The sequence below is a fragment of the Lepisosteus oculatus genome, chromosome 1 (genome assembly GCF_040954835.1).
Source record: "Lepisosteus oculatus isolate fLepOcu1 chromosome 1, fLepOcu1.hap2, whole genome shotgun sequence".
In the NCBI taxonomy this organism is placed as follows: Eukaryota; Metazoa; Chordata; class Actinopteri; order Semionotiformes; family Lepisosteidae; genus Lepisosteus; species Lepisosteus oculatus.
In genome coordinates, this window is record NC_090696.1 from 2573651 (window position 1) to 2590357 (window position 16707).

Sequence of the window (16707 nt, forward strand, 5' to 3'; positions counted from 1 at the left end):
AAGTGAGGTGTAGATGCTATAGCCACCTCAGTCGAATTTATTGTTTGCTGAAGCAGAAATCAATTACTTTCTTGTATAAAATTTTTATGTATGTGACATGGTTGTATCACATGGAGCACATGTCTGGGGCTCTGCTGTTATTGTCTCTTCAGCTCGTTTTGCTGCTCCATGTATATTAAAGGTTACTGAGGAAAAGCAGTCACTTTCACAAGGAAGCTCTCAGTCTATGTCCACCGCTGACCTTGGTGTGCTCACTTTCACCACTAACACAGAAACAGCTGGGGCCAAAGTCCATACATTTCAGAATTACCAAGTCTGGGAGAGTCAGAGGGAATGAAGTAGAAAGGATTACATAGCATACCGATGTTTGCAGGAGTATCATATTCAAAAACCATATACAAACAGTTAAAGACAGATTTTGCTGCTTTTTTTTACTCTATTTACATAAACATAACCACTGGAGTCTTTTAGCAAGGGCACACTGGCATGACTTCAGGAGGGAATGAATGCACTGAAGTGGGCTGTGTGGCTGTCGGGGAGAATGGCCCTGCTATTCTTCTCCCTTTGGTGGCACTGCACAGTCACTGCTCCACTGCCAGGGACAGGGGCAGCTGGATCTGTAATCCAGGAAGAAAGTGACAGGTCTTCCGTTTGTGTATGAAAAGGAAAAGAAGTGCCAGTCTCAGAGCCCGCACGATGCATTAGCGCGGGGCTGGAGGTTTGCGGGGCAACGCGTTCACTGCAGGCTGTGAGGGCTGGGAAAAAGAGGTGGAAGCCAACCAATTACCCCCGAAACACAAAACCCACAAACAAAAGGGCCAAGAGTGGACGAGGAGCAAAGGAAAATGGCCTGACCTTCAACCTGGAAGGTCTATGAGAAGCGAGATTATGGTTGTTCAGTGTGTGTGAGTGCTCACCCCAGGACCTCTTTTGTGAAAAGACCCCGAGCGCTGCCAAGCTGGGCCCTGCTAGACCTTTTCCTCTTTGTGCTCCAACACAAGAGTCGTTTCAGGACACTTTGGTCTCCAGAGGTGAATGCGAGGGCATCGGGCCGCGGTGCCAGTCAGTTCTTAATCTGGGCAGTGTTGTGAAGAAAGCCGAGTCTCGCTCGGGGCCTCCGGGGAGTGAGCAGCGAGCGGGCGCGCTGCATGCAGATTCGAAGCACCCGTCTCCTCCCGCGGCGGGGGGGCGGTGAGACCGGGCCGTGAGGATGGGACCCCTGGGGAGCTCTTTTTGTCCCCGGGGCTGGGCTTGTCAAGGCCTTGGGCAGGCTGCCACCCCCCATACTGCCTCCAGCCTCAATCAATGGTGCCCGCTGCCTGAACCGAGAAGCAGGGCTAGCCGTGCCCCGTGCCAGGTGCCAGCAGTGGCACAAAGCGCAGCAGGATCAGCAGCAGGTACAGCACCGTGTATGAGACCCTGCAACAGCTGGCATGGCGTCTTCACCCTGCGAGGGCACCACTGGCCCAATAACCAAGTATACTGGAAGAGCGTTTGTTCCTGAGCTGCTCTGCCTGGATTCCTCTCAGTGCTTTACTGCCAGTCCAGTGTCTCTTCATGGCTCGCTATACCATGCAATACAGAGGGAAAGATGGACAGGTAGTCTTCTAATGTCGCCTTCATGTAGTCCTTGTGCTTTATGACAGTTTTTGCAACTGGGCACAGTAAGCATTACTGTTGGTTTTATGACATGTCACCATGTGTTTGTTTTCATTTGCTTTGTTTTCTCTGTGCTTTTGCCCTCCTCTTCCTCTCTGTGGAAGAGTACCAGTCCCCCTGCTTGGCTGTAGTGTGCTAGCAGTGTGAGGTGCCATGGTAAGAATAAAGAGCTTTTTGTGAGAATATGAGCACTGAAGTCAGCCTCCTAGAAAATCACACTCAGTGCCTGTGAAGGAGCCTTTGTTGGTGACTGCAAAGAGCAAAGGTCAGACAGAACCCTAATGGACCATGACTGCTAAAGGTTTAAATGTAGATATGAGGCAGGCCTTATCTCTGTGTTTGCTGGTCCCTGCAAAGCTGATTAAGAACCCACCCTGTGAGTGTGTAGTTTCATCAGAATGGGATCTGTAAAATAACTAACAGCCAGTTCATACGTTTTATGTTATTTCTCCAGACATCAGCTTTTTTGTGAAGTGCAGTATCTACAGTACCAGATACCCTGCTGAACTCTGGAGGAGAACAGAACTGGAAGTTTTTATCCGGTCAGTGTAAAGTACAGAGACCCAAGTACACCCAAGTACAGAGACCCAACAGCAACAGTAATGCACTGAACATCCCAGAATAAAGGGTTAATCAACAGACACATAATGTCACATCACCAAACCAGTGCTTTTTGAGCGAATTAGGTATTTATTAATTACTCACCCACAATTAAAAGGAAATCCGAAACTGGGTGAGCATTACTGAAAACTGCAAAACTGAAAAGATGAAGAAAAAACGTTCAGATTCTTTTAACCACAGCAACACTGGGTGAATTACACTGCCTGGCACTGGCTGGTATGAGGCCACGAGGTGCCAATTTCAGATGGCAGTGGTTTAAATGGAAATGTGAAACTAGTTGCAAGCCCCCAGGAACGAGCTCAGTAGTAACGACTCTGGGACCCTCGGTTTGCCAAGCAACAGCGACCCCTGTCGCTCACTGGCCTCTCTCAGCCGGACACGTCTCCCCGACTCTAAAGCCTTCAACTTTTCTCATTCCAGGTTTTCAGTGAGGGGGAAAAAGAAGCCACCAGATTAACAACACATGTCTGGAAGGGGCTTGCGTCTCTGATTCTCCTGAGCCAGCACAGGAGTGCAGAGGCAGGTCAGGGTGGATGGCAACCCACTCTGAATGGGTTACACTTAAACAGAGAGAAAAGAGCTGCCAGCTCAAAATCAGAAGGAGGAAAAGGAGAAAACAGGCCACAATAGGCACTTAGAAGGAAGCCACAGAAGCAGCTCTGTGCCAGTGGAAAGAGAAGACTCCTGTGCAGCACAATGCGAATGGAAATCTGAGGAGCGTTTTTTTGTGCTGCTGGCTTTCCGCAGCCAGCAATTGCGCAGGGCAAGACGAGTGACTCAGATTCCAAAGAAATAGTTCAATCAGTCAAACAAAAAAATGGCTCTTGCCACAAGCGCTCCAGAGACGCATTCCGTCGCCTGCCTGGGCGCTTAAGGCAAACACAGTCCGACACAGAACGCATGTGCCACTGGTGCCGTCAGAGAGCCAGAGCGCCTCGTCGTGTCGTGTGGACAAGAACGGAGCGCTTTTTTATGAAACCAAGTTTTCGCACAATATTCCAACAAGAAACCTCTCTGCGCTGCGGCAGGGAAGGATTTTGGTTGAGAGGGATTTGTGAGCGCCTGTTCAGTCCTGTCCAACTGGGAAGAGGAAAGGAATCTCGGACAGCCTTGACGGTAGCAGACGGGCGATCTGCAGTCGGCCTCGTCCTGCTAGGAGCTTCTGAGGACTCACGGTCTCCCGGCAGGAGGGCTTCCCGGGTCCCCAGTCCACCGTCCTCCATCCACTTCCTGACCCCCTTCCGCCAGAGCCAGAGCCTATCCCGGCAAAACAAGGGGCGCAAGGCGGGGTACACCCTGGACGGGATGCCCGTCCACCCCCGGTTCACAGGCACGAGAAACCCACACGAACATGGGGAAAGCATACAAGCTCCACTCAGACAGCACTGTGGGAATCGAACCCGAGGCACCAATGCTGACCGCTGCGCCGCCCTGCCCCTGACCCCTGACCCCTCAGCCCTGATAAATGTGTTGTTTCGTCTCACAACGTCTCCCTCTTCAGAGTATAATTTCCACACATGGAGGAGGCGCTCCTGATCCGCTTCAGCCACCTGATGAATGTGGAGCGCGAGGGGCCGTCCAGAGGCTCGCTGGAGTCAGCTGTCCACAGCTCCCTCTCCTGCCCACACAGGTCCTGGCCCTTTCCACACACGAGCAGGGATCCGGCCTGGACTCGTGAAGAGCACAAGACACACCTACGTCTTTAGATGCACTGCGCGCGGTCTTTTGGGCTATATAGAGAGACAGCGCACCACGAGCCTCGTTCTAAAATGTGAACCGACGATATTCAAGGCTGAGCGAATTCTGTCTCCTGCGCAGTCTTTGCTGTCCTCGAAGACACGACTCCACAACGATGTCTTCACAGCTTGTACGACCCATAGTGAACACCAGAAGGGCAGAGCCACGGGGGTGCATGGAGAGAGACGGATAAAACTTCCTCTCAAAGCACGAAAAGGGTGGGGAGGGGGGAGAGAGAATCAGATTTTTGAATGTCTTCCAGGAGAAGAAAAAACGAGAAACTTCCTTCTGAACCGCGGCCGAGAAAGGGGTACTATAGGACATTCCGGCGAGCGCGGCAGCGCGGTGTGAGGGGCGGCGGCGGGCCGTGAAGGAGGGTCGCGCCGTGCAGCGTCCTCGCCAGCCTGACAGCCGGGACCCCCGAGGAGCGCGCGGAGCTCCGCGTCCCGGCACGCGCGGGAGGGCACGCTCCGGCGCGTGGTCACAGCGCTCCGTCCAGGAGCCGGAAGCGGCGCCGCTGTGGCGTCAGGACCGACACGACAGGGCGCCCGAGCAGAACCGAGCAGTCGTGCAAACCAGTCCCAGTCTCCGGGGGCTCCTTCTACAATGCCGGATTGTTAGTGAATTAGACTACCTGGAACAGCTAAAATACCTAATTCTTCATTTGCTACGGCAATGACGTTTTTAATTGCATTTTTTTCTTCTTTTACTATAACGCAAAAGCGTGATAGGCGTGATGTGAGCTTTTTTATACGAGCTTCGGTGTTACTTCTCACATGGTGATTCTGACACGGTGAGCAAGAGTGGGCGTGACGAGTTTTGAAGAGAAGTGTTCAATGTGGAATGATTTTGGAAGACGGGAAATATAATTGATCTCAAACAGAACAAAACAAAAGGCTTCCTGTTGTGCTCCGTTCACTCGCTACACCTGTCGGTTCAGTAACATACCCCTTCAATGGTCAAGACGGTAATCGGAATTCCTCCCCACAAATATGTAAGACCGCGGGACAGACACAAACATGCCCCCGTTTCCTAACACGCCTGAGAGAGGGTGCCGAGACAGAGCGACAGTAATTAACCTGGATAGGTTTTCCTCTCTTGACTCGTGTACCAGCCCTCTCCCGCTGGAAAGGCAGCGCTAGAGCTGTCGCGCGCGACTTGTCAAACTCGCCAACCCACGGGAATGCACACGCGCTCCGGCAGAGGTAAATATCCACTTGAAACAGTGCCACGAAACCCTGGAATATTAGGAAAAGTTTCCCTTCCCTGGCTGTAGGAAATCGACCTAATAACGATTGCTCAACGCTGGCGAGTGATCTGAACACGCGGCTTCGGGTTTGCCAAGTAACGTCCTGTCGCCGATGGGAATATCTAATAAACACATCTGAGGAAAACGCGTCAGCGCTGCCTTACCCAGGAATTAATCAAGACCTCTGCGCATAGGACGCTCAGGCAGATGAGGCACTTTGTCCTGTACTTCTGCTGAATGTAAAGAATAGATGCAGATCGTATAGAGGGAAAGTGCCCGAGGCTCGGAAACGCACACAGCCCCAGACAAGGGAAAGTGCCTGACGTCTCCTCAGAGCGCGGCGCGCAGTGCCCGAGACAGACGCGTTTCTGAGCCCCTAGTCCAAACCACGCACTGCGCTCTGTGCCTTCTCACTGCCATATCAACATAAACCACGGCTTTCAAGCATTTTAACGACTGTTTTCATTTTCCATATGTGAAGAGGCATTAAAATGAAAGAGAGAACAAAATATTTTGGTGTAAATGTGCGAAAGGCTGGCTACACACGAAGACCAACGCTGATTAATATCTTGGCGTGAAAACAGTTCTAAAACTGCCATCACTAATTTTGCTCAATTAAGGCACCGTTTTCAGGAAATTAGATTGATTAACACGCATGAGTAAAAATAAAAAGTTATCCTTCAAAACCCTTTTTTTTCCCTTACAAAACGGTTTAAACGGACACCACAGAAATAACGTGTGTTAAAACAAATGTGTGATTTGTATAAGAAACTGAGTCCTGGCTTCGCGACACAGACGCGGCGTGCTCAGGAATACCACGGGCCAGCCGTGAGCAGGCGTGTGCCAGAGCCGGTACCGGCCCGCCTCGGGAGCAGCAGCAGCAGGCAGACCGCGGCCGGGCGCGCTTACCTGGAACAGCCAGTGGCAGGTCTCTCCGACGATGGGGAATCCCATGGAGCCCTTCGGCATGGGCAGCTTGCAGCTCTTGTCCCGCGTGGCGGTCCAGCGCAGCTGCCACAGCTGCTGGGAGACTGCCAGCAGCAAAGCCACTGACACCAAGCACGCCGCCAGAGTCGCCAGAGCGGACACCAGGTCAAAACTGTCAAAAAGCATCGTGACGGCGGTGGAGTCCTGCGCTGTCTCTTGAGTAATAAAACAAAAAATCGCAAAAATAAAGTTCTTAAAAACTTGAAATGAGCAAATGGAACCTAGCAATCATATACTTCTTCAGATCACCTGGTAGCCAGCATTGTTAGCTTTGTTTTTATTTTGTGTTTTTTCTTTCTCTATAACTTTTCTCCTGTGTTAATGACTAAAGCTGCTCTTCACTGCGTCTAGTTTAAATCCTAATTAGCGGAGCACCTGATAAAACTGACAGAGATTGTGGAATAAGGAGTTATTGGAGAAAACATTTCAGCTTTAGTTCAAGACAGGTAGTTTTCTGTTTTCTGCAGTCAAATTGATCAAATTGATGATGTGTTTTTCGTCACACGCATTTTAGAAATTCAGTTTAGCCATATTCCTGCAAAGTTTATCCTCCTATATAATCGGGGCGGGGGCAGTTTGCAAAAAACGTAACTCAAAATAAGAAATAATTAAAATTAAGATGAACTAAAAGGAAAAAAGTTCCATTTCCTCCCAAAAAAAACTTTCTACTTTGTCCCCCGAATTTTTCAAATTGATTAAGTAGGATCTCGATCACCTATACAAAACAAACTGATCTGAGTCAAGTACAGTAGCAATAAATGTCAGGCTGAGATATATAATCCTTTGTAGCTCGCTCTCAGATGCTGTAGGCTACTATGTTTAAAATCTTCAGATGGTGGTGGAAAGTTAAGTCTCTCTCTCTCTACCTCCTTTCACTCTCTCTCCTCTCTCTCTCTCTCTTTTCACACACAGTCTCTCAATGTGAGATCGAGTCGCAGAGCGAGCCTCCACTGTGTGTTTATATAGGGGAGGCAGTGCGGCGGCGCGGAGCCAGGGCGCCCCCCCCGCTCCGAGGCGGGGTGGAGAGTGAGCGGCCCGAGCGCAGGAGCGTGCGGGAGCTGGACAGCGGCCCGGGGAGAGCGCGGGGGGGTGAGGTGGGGGGGCAGACGATCGGGGTTAATGCTTAAGAGTTTCTTTTCCCCGTCTTGAAATTTGGATTTCGCTCATCGGACGTTTCTGGGAGCTCTCGGTCTCACCTGGAAATGGGAAACGCGTCCGCGCTCAGATGACGAGCGCAAATGTCGCTGCTCGAAAGCGCCGAATCCTGTACCCGAGTTCACTAGGAGGTACAGCACGCCTTTACCCTGCCTCAGAGCAGCTCGGAGTCTGCATGAAGACAGAAGGGAACGTGACTAAGAGTCCCAAATGTTAGGGGATTACTTGGTGTTTACGGATTTATGCCGTAAGAGTACCGTTCCTTAACGTGCAAAAGGATTTTTTCAGGCAGTAAAATGTATATATTGTAATAAAATTAAAACTAGCTTCGTATAGAACTTTCCCAGCGCAAAGGTGTCACTTTATTCGCAGTTGTGTATTTGGATAATTAGGAATACCATCGCTATCTGCGTGTGGTAGTAGTACCCGGGGTTAGTGACATTTTCACTTCCATTATTTTTATATTAATTAAATAGCCAAAGTGGGTATGACGGGTCATTACGTTCTAAGCAGGATATATCACTAATACAGATCTTCACCCTGAACACATAGGGTACAATCTAATTAACGTAAGCATTACAGCCGCACATAAGTACAGTTTATCAGAGGGGTATTCGCAGCTTTTAAATGCACGTATACGGCATATATATATATGACGTTAGCGCAAACTGAAAAACTCTATGGCGATAATTAGGCGCAATTGAGCATATAAGAGGCTCGTAACCAGCTAAAGGTTTTCAAACCATTTATCAGAATAACAGTTATATACTCCATACTCGCGTCCAGAATAACTGTAAATTAGCGCTGGTTTTAACACCATCCTCGCCGCTGCGTCGGCGGGTCCCTGGCGCACCTGACAGCAGGTACAGCCCAGCGCGTCTCTCGGTCCGGTACCGCGGAACCGGTCGGGTTACAGCGGAGCGCTGCCTCTGCGGGAGTACAGCATGTAGAAGCGGACCTTTAAGGACAGCTGGAACCGAGGTCTCTTCTCAGCGGTCCCCAGATGAGACATCTTTATTTGATATACCCTTCAAAATAAAATAATGCAGACGGTGACTTATTCCAATCTTTTAACTGCCTTTGTAATCTTTATTTCAGGCTGCGTCTCGAGAAGCACTTTGGTAGCAAAATCTTTAAATCAAAGCAGCAGAGGTGCAGACTTTTCCGCGGGTTCTTGTCACTACAGAAAGCCTCAATATCAAGTCAATCAGCCCCTCGGGACTTTTGAACGGCGGGGACCCTGAAGTCATGTTGACCGAAACGAGTCTTAAACCCGTTAGTGTGAGAAAGCGAACAGCGCTTCTCTGCTAGAGGACCGTGAGACGAGAGGGTAAAATCCTTACATGTTTGTTACAATAAGGGTTTTTTGGTTGCAGTTCCAGTGTCCTGTCTTTTCCTTCTGATATTAGGATTTTGTTTCGGATTCGCTAAGGTCAAAGTAAATGTGACCCGTGTTTGCACTGCCTGCTCTAGGTGATTCAACTCATTTCGTCGCTTTTTACTACTCTGTTCTTCTAAGAAATCGTTTCAGTCTCCAGCAGCTGCTGGTTAACAGGGCTTCTCGTTGCCCTACACTGCTGCCTAGCGGCTCCGAAAAGTTTGCAGCCTCAGAAAGCCGTGCGATCTCTCCTCTCCCCAGCTCTGCGCTCTGGGACGGAATCGCCGAGCTGCGCAGCTGGACCGCCGGCCCGATCGCCTCAGTTCTGTCTGAAGACGGCGGTTCTGTCGTTTTAACAGAAATATACTATAGCCATTATATCACGATGGTGTTGTTTTTATTCATTCGCTTTGCGGTCTCTATTATTTCAATACAATAATGGAATTATAATAAATATATTATAAAAAAATATTACAATAAATATAGCTATATATGTTAAAAAAATAATGTGGCCATAGAGAAAAGAACAGGGAAAACTCTGTCTCTGTTCTGTAGTTTTCGAAGGGTTCCGCTGGTCATTAAAGTTAAGTTTACTTTTGAACACGTATTAGTCTTTGCCAGTGAAAAGCTAAAAGGTAAATTAAATCTAGAAGCAGCAGTAACACACTTTTATATAATTCTTGTATTTATTTATGATCATTTTATATCTAATTAAGCTTTGAAAATATCTCTAAGCTCCCCGAATGCGATTACTATCACAGCGCAATTTAACGCCTCTCTTAATTAACGGAAGGGTAATGACTGGCGCAGCTGCGGCCCAGAGAGAACTATTGGGCTGTTCGCGCGCACGCCTGAGAACTGCGATCGATCTGAAACTCAGTAAAAAGCTACCTTCAAACCCCGAGAGCAGGGCTGTCATTAACCCCTCCCTCTGACAAGAATGATGAAATGTGTTATTTTTCCCTTTTCCGTGGGCTGCCCAGTCCGTTAGAACAAACCGTAAGAATAGAGTTACTTAACGTTGCGGCTGAAGCCCAGAAAGCCGACCCCACAACCTCCTGTACCTTAAGGCCGGTCAGGAGCAGAGCAATTAAAACGCATGAAGCGCGTCAGCATAATATCAAGGCAGAGATCGTGATAAAAAAAATAGGGGACTGCTTATGCCAAAATATCATTTACTTCGCTATTCGCACATGACTTTATTCCAAAAGCAATCTCTGACGTTCATTCGTCCTTCGCGGTTTTTGTGTCGCTGGATTGTCTGAGGACTCGCCCGGCGCAAGAGCCCGTATATTGGTATGATTTCATTTCTGCGACCTCTCCAGCCTTGGGTCTCAGAAGCGCTGGCACACGGCCGTTCCACGGCCCGTTTATCACAGGCTTGTTTGCTGAAAGACCATTTTGTGCCGATTCTCTGCGTTAAAAGAAGTTGGTTTCGAATTTTCATTTTCTGTCAGAAGGGGAAACAAAATTAAAAAATGTTGTCTCTTCTGAACGTTATAAAAACCCTGTAGGTTTTTTTTATTCATATTGACTCGGTATTTTTCATGTTATGGATATTAACACGCATTGTTATTAAGTAAGGCTTAAAGTGTGAAGCGCGATTTAAGTGCCTATTGCTGGATTGACTCCAACGCTTTCTTGTACAGCCCCCAGAGACTGATCTAATTTCCCTAAACAGTAAGGAAATATGCATGTCTCTTATTATGGGCCCTGGCTGTGAGGAGAGGACAAACCATTCTCATGACTCAATGCAGAGACAAACAGCAAAAAGAAACACACCCTGACGAAGTACAGGCTAAGTGACCACAGCCTGGACACAGACACTGGACACAGACAGACCTGGCTGCCCAGAGAGGACAGGCTGTGTTCCCACTGCCAGCGGGGAGAAACAGAGACAGAGGTGCACTTCCTACTGCACTGTGACAGATACTCTGGGATTAGAGAAACATTCTTCCCCACATTTACACAGCTAATCCACGAGTTCCCATACCTGCCAGAATCACAACGGGTCCCAATCCTACTGGTTCAACTCAGTTGAACTGGCAGCCCAGTATGTGATCTCCTGTCCCAGCCTGAGAAACAGTGAGTCTGTCTCCAAATAATGCTCCATATGTTTACAGTATACTGTATGTAAATATGTTATTACGTATTTGTTGTAAATGTCTGTAAATTGTCTGTAGATTTTATTTTATTTTGTGTTTTGTTTCATGTTAATTGTATTCTTATTTGCTTTGGCAACACTGATTGTACCCATCGGTCATGCCAATAAACCATATTGAACTGAATTGAAAATTGTCTGGTGCACCTGCAGGGGAAGAGGACAGCGAGACAGACGACTACAAGGCACCGATGGGCGACCTGGACTGCGGGCCGGGCCGCTGCCGTGGCGTTCAAGCCCGCCCAAGCCCGCTCCAGGCCCGGCCCACCAGGCGCCGCGGACCGCCGGGAGCTCCGTGCGGCCGAGTCTCTTTTCAAGACGAAGCTGTTTTGACCTCGCCTCTGGCGTTCACGAAATTAATAGCTGACTTGTGGAATTTCTCGGGAGACACGTTGTACCACGGGTTGCAAACCTCTACCATAGATCGCGCAGTAATTTCGATTCAAAGACTCATTTCGCGCTGGATTAACACTTCAGTAAACCACTTAAATTCGACGGGGGAGCTGCGACACTTTTCAGGCTGTAAAATATGTTTTTGTCTTCACTTTTCAGCGCGGAACTAACCTCTTTGTTCCCCCAACAATTATGTTTACTTGTCTAATGTTAATGGAACTCGCATCAAATCACCAGAAAAAAGTATTTAAATACTACAGGTAAACAAGGTCGCCAAGACTGATACTCGGATAATTATTTTGAAGAAAGAATACCAGCATCAGACTATTAAGTAACTACCGTACTATTTACCGTACTATCCGTAATATTTCTTTGTACAAAAGATCGCCCCCAAAACACTTACTTCTCAAATATTTCTAAATTCATCGCATGCGATTAGTATTTTCTGGCAATTTTACTCTTCTCTTACCGAAGAACAATGAGACAATGAACATTGATCGCCGTTTCCCGAGCCGGGGTGCACAAGCGCGGCACTCGAGTTTGGTAACAAACGCCAACAGCTCACAGCTCATAATTTAACGTTGATAGTTCGTATCCAGTTTTTGGTCAACTTTGTCTATTACAATTATACAATTAAATAACATTTTCTTAAAAGTTAAAATATTATAGTTTACATTTAACTGCAGCAACAATTTAATGCAGCGCAACGCCCAGAACAAATACTGTAGATGTCACTGCCGTTTTCATTGTTAATTAGAATGTCTGGATGACGTTCTGAATCTGCTGTGCTAAATAAGGCTTCTGGATTATATTTATAGACGCAATTAATATCTGCCTGTTGCTAGGTTTGTGACCCATATCCCTCGATCTTTTTTCGGCAATAACCGTGCTCACTGAGCGAGGCTGTTCCCACCTGTTGAACTACACCATTGAGCGCTCAGGTCTAGAACATTTGATTGAACGATTCTCCGTTGTCTGTGCTTGGTTTATGTTTAGCAACTCGTTGTTATTAGAATCTCCATCAGATATTTCTGGACCTAATTCTTCCAATTTAATATGCTAAAATACAGTTTATATTTTTCGATTCACTGACCTGTGAAAGTATTTCTCGTCAACACAGAACACGTGTGGCGAGCGGATGACAAGAACCAGTACGGTTCGACGACGCTGGGTTTGGGTTTAAGGACAGTTGCAGGACTCTCCATTGCACATTGGTCCGTTTAATCGACACACGAAGTGCCGAATGAAATTTGGAGGCGTTTGTCCGAGACAACCTGGTTTAGAGTCTGCAGCTTGTCACAGGCGCTCGGTCCCCTCGGATGTTGGGACTCAAAGCATTTACCGTCTTTAAACAGCCGTCTTCCGATCCGCATCAAGTTACACGAAGCTAGACAAGTGGATCGCGGAGGGAAAGTGTACATAAACCATTCCCTGACATTTAATCCGGGGCTGACAGGGCGAGTCAACCATCAACAAGGCTACAAAGCTCCTTACAGCGCTGCCTGGGGCTTTTTATGTACCAGACCTGGCGAATAGCGACTTTAATTCATATGGGCATCAATGCGCCGGGGCCTCGTCTCGCGGCGATTTGTATACAGAGCTTTTCAATGAAGAGTAGAACGCAGGCGGAAATGAAAGCCTGAATATTTAAGTAACTCATTTAGTCCGAGTTACTGCGCTAATATTTAGTCAAGTCTCCCGAAATTTGAGTTCACGCACTTGTATTCGCAGGACTCCCAACTGTCAGCACACGAGCAGCTTGTCCGGTCCTCTGAACCCACAAACTCGGACATCCGGGTGAAATTCTGGCTGAGGTCTGCTGTCACCACGTTTGTGTTTTACTGCGCCTGGGTTGTACTTGACTCACCGCAACAAACGCAAAGATGCCTAACAGCGTTTACAAACCGCGCCTCACTCGGGACCTGCTCCATAACGCCGAGAGAGAGGCGAGGAGAGACTCGTGTACCGAGGCTCTTTCAGCTGCTAAGAGGTCGAGCCGTGCTGACTTCTGTGACCTTCGGACTGGAGGACTTTAGTTCTAAGACAACACAGACATAAAATACAACCCGCCTTGCTAACTCGCACGCTTGTTTTAATTTCATTGTAATGATGTGTTTGCGCGCAGGGTGCAGCGGAGCGGCAGAGGAAAGGCGGACTGCTGGTCAAGATCAGGGCGCGTCTATAATCTAGACCCGAGTGCGAGCACACCAGTAAACCGCCATTTACAGCTTTTTCTGCACTGGCTGTAGATTCATTCGTCTAACGCACTGGTTCCCAGCCCCGGTCTAGCGTGACTCCCGTGTCCTCTGCTTTTTGTTCGAGGGGAGCTCTTTAATCACAGTCTAATAGACTTCAGGGCTCCGAGACCCTTTTTTAAATGTGCTTTCGGCTATAGGACCGTTGAATGCGATTCGTAATCGGCATCAAGCCTGTACCAGTTTCTGAGTTTCAGAAGTGATTATATTCAGGTGCGCTCGCAGGTGTGATGGCCGGAAAGTGGGGACCAGCTCATAGCGGTCTGGACAAGATTGAGAGCACATTCTCGGTGAGCGGCTGAAAGGATACAGCGGGAAGTTCTATGTCCTGAATGTGCTTTTGAGATAGAGTTGTTTTTTTTTTTAAACGAAGGCCTGTGTGCAGAAATGTTAAGAGTGTAAACAAGCAATCATCTGAGGCATCAGTCAGCAGAAGTGATTACAACTCAGACCTAATCGATTGTTTACGAATAAAGCCGTTTCATGCACCAGCGTGTATCCATTGCACAAAAAAACGGTATCAAGTCGAGTAGCATCTGGATGAAACCCGGTGGCCTATATTCACAATGCGTTTTCCGCAATTTGGTGTCGGTGTATTATTTCGTTAAGTTAAGCTCATGTAAGTCATTAGTTTAATCAGGTACTGATTGAAACAGGTACAGCACCTAAAAAGGAAGTATGCGCGCTGTGACCTCCCGGGTGTTGGCTCTAATGGTGACGTTATTCTGTTTTTAAACGTGCCCACAGCTGTGGATGTACAGCATGTTGGACCCCTTATGCCAGGTGCGCTTTCAGGTCTGTGCTGGTCTTGTTTCAGTTTACTCCCACCGGAAATACACTTTCTCCGAAAGGAGGCGAGAGGAAAGAAACTGAGTGGAAGGGAAGATCTCCCGTGGCCGGAGCTGTCCGTGGAAACACGCGTGGGAATCGTTTAGCCTCCGACAATCAGCCACACCCCCCGCCAAGTGAGCTGCACTTTAGCGCTTCTGCATCCAGCTTCCGAACACGCTCTGTCCCTAGTGCTTCCTCTCGTTATCCACCACCATCAGCAGCAGTTCTGTTAACTGGGACTGGGAGGATCGCCATTGATCACGGCTGTCAGTGTCAGGCTTCCGAAAACCCACAGGCGTCCGCGCGCGACCTCGACATCACGTGGACTCAGGAGAGCTCGCGCACACTGTACTGGATATACATTACCAACTAAAGCGCTAAAGAGTTAAACACAGGCCCTGGACATCAGAGAATTAACACAGCATATTCACAATTCCATTACAGCTTAATGTTGATTTTCGAGTTAGGGTTTTCTTAAAAATGACCTTTTCTATTTTTTTTTAATGAAACGTATCTACTGTATGTGTACTTGTGGTTAAGAACTTTTTAAACTTGGTTTTAAAGTGTGGGTATGTTTACGATTCTGTTCTGTTCTGAGATTTACCCCTCTTATCAGCTTCTTCCTGTGTGAGAGCGGAGTGCCGTTTTGCGGCATACACCTGCTGGCATTGAGTTAACCCAGCAGATCCATCAAGTGCTGAGAAAGCATCAAGCGCTTCCCCACAGAGTTTGCAAAGCTATGACTTTGCTGAGTACACGGAGTTATTTCGTGTGTAAGTAAACCGGTATCTCAAAACGCTTTAAACGAGTTAGTGTGGGAACGAAATGCCGGGCGCTCTCGCTGGCGAAAATAAACGTGCACTTACCTCACCGCGGGCGCTCACTCCGTCAGCTATTGTGATCAAACGTCACTAGGTTTGTGTCAGAGCCTGAGACAATCCACCGCGTTTTATACATACAAGAGTTCCCTAGAAAACACCCACACGTGTGACGTTTCCTTCTTTTAAATAAACTACATATCCTCAACCAATTTCTACCTGCACCCCTGGGGGACAGCATGAGGCTGAGACCCTCGCGGTCACACTAAGCGCCGCGCAGGTTGAGACACAAAGGCGGTGGAGCGTTTCCCTTGTTCCAGGCTGTAGCTGACCCAGAACCGCTTCTGCTAGGGAGCTCGAATGTCGTTTTGTGGATGGGCTTTGAAAAGACACGGAAACAAGAGTTCTTTTTTAAAAAAAAGAAGTTTATCGAATTACACCGTATGACAAAGAGCTTAAGTAAGTTTGCCTAAACATAGACAATCAAAGAACTTTAAACTGGGGCTGAGAACACTTTGGCTTTTTCAGACAGGTTATAAAGTAAAACATATATTGGCACTTTGTAACCTAGCTATAATAATAATAATAATAATAATAATAAAAATATTATTATTATTATTTTATTATTATTATTATTATTATTATATGAACAATCAGAACTATTTTTTTCATTTATCCGTCGCTATCTGTGAAGTAGCTTGAAGCGGTTATCCAGTCCTTCAACAACCACAATCTGAAAGTGAAAACGCAATAGCAGCTGAATCCTGCCCAGCAACCGCGTCCAGGTTGAAGAGAAAGAAAGAGAAAGTCCTACATTAAAACTGCTCTGTGAAACACACTGTACGACCTAAACATGTCTGAGCAGTTAGGGACCAACCGCAAAAACCCTTCTCCGGGCAGCAGATGGGGAGTTTTGCGCCTTCGCTGGAGTTTACTGTATGTTTTCTTCTTCTGAGCCTTTTCCAGCGAGTCTTCCTCCTGTCCATCTGGACTTCGGGGAGCGTGTCCACTGGTGCCAGATAGGGCTTAATGGTGGAATCTGGTGTACGGAGCGCAGCGGTCTGTGATGCAGAGGAGATAAAGACCGTAAAATAATATGAAACACGCTGAAGAACAATGCGCGAGAAGGGAAATAAAGACGACGTTGTGGGTGAAATGGGACAGCATTCAAATGGGCAATATCACATCTCACTGGGTAGCTCGACGGCCGGGATGCAAGTGAATTCAATGCTCAAGCGAAGAACGGAATTCGCCACAGGCGCGCTGAGACACCGGCATCCAGAGACAGAGACAGCGCGCAGCGCGCCTGTGCTCCGCGGGGGCGAAGCCCATCTTGTGGCAACTTCAGTCACACAATGTCTTTTAGGCGTGTTGCGCTGTTTGATCGTTTTTTTTTTAACTCTGAACATGGTTCTGTTCGAGCAAGCTTCACTGCTACTGCTGTATTATTCTTCTTCAACAAC

At 47.7% G+C, this 16707-nt stretch overlaps 1 protein-coding gene across 1 annotated transcript in view; it reads right to left on the reverse strand.

Moving 5' to 3' along the window:
• cyp26b1 (cytochrome P450, family 26, subfamily b, polypeptide 1) overlaps window positions 1-15440 on the reverse strand; it is a 40627-nt gene extending 25187 nt beyond the window's left edge. The window contains exons 1-2 of the mRNA XM_006629094.3: window positions 15293-15440; window positions 6176-6408 (exon numbers count right to left, since the gene is read on the reverse strand). Of these exons, the coding sequence (XP_006629157.1) occupies window positions 6176-6379 (204 nt within the window). The 5' untranslated portion in view covers window positions 6380-6408; window positions 15293-15440. The remainder of the gene's footprint in view (window positions 1-6175; window positions 6409-15292) is intronic.
• Window positions 15441-16707: the final 1267 nt, after the last annotated feature.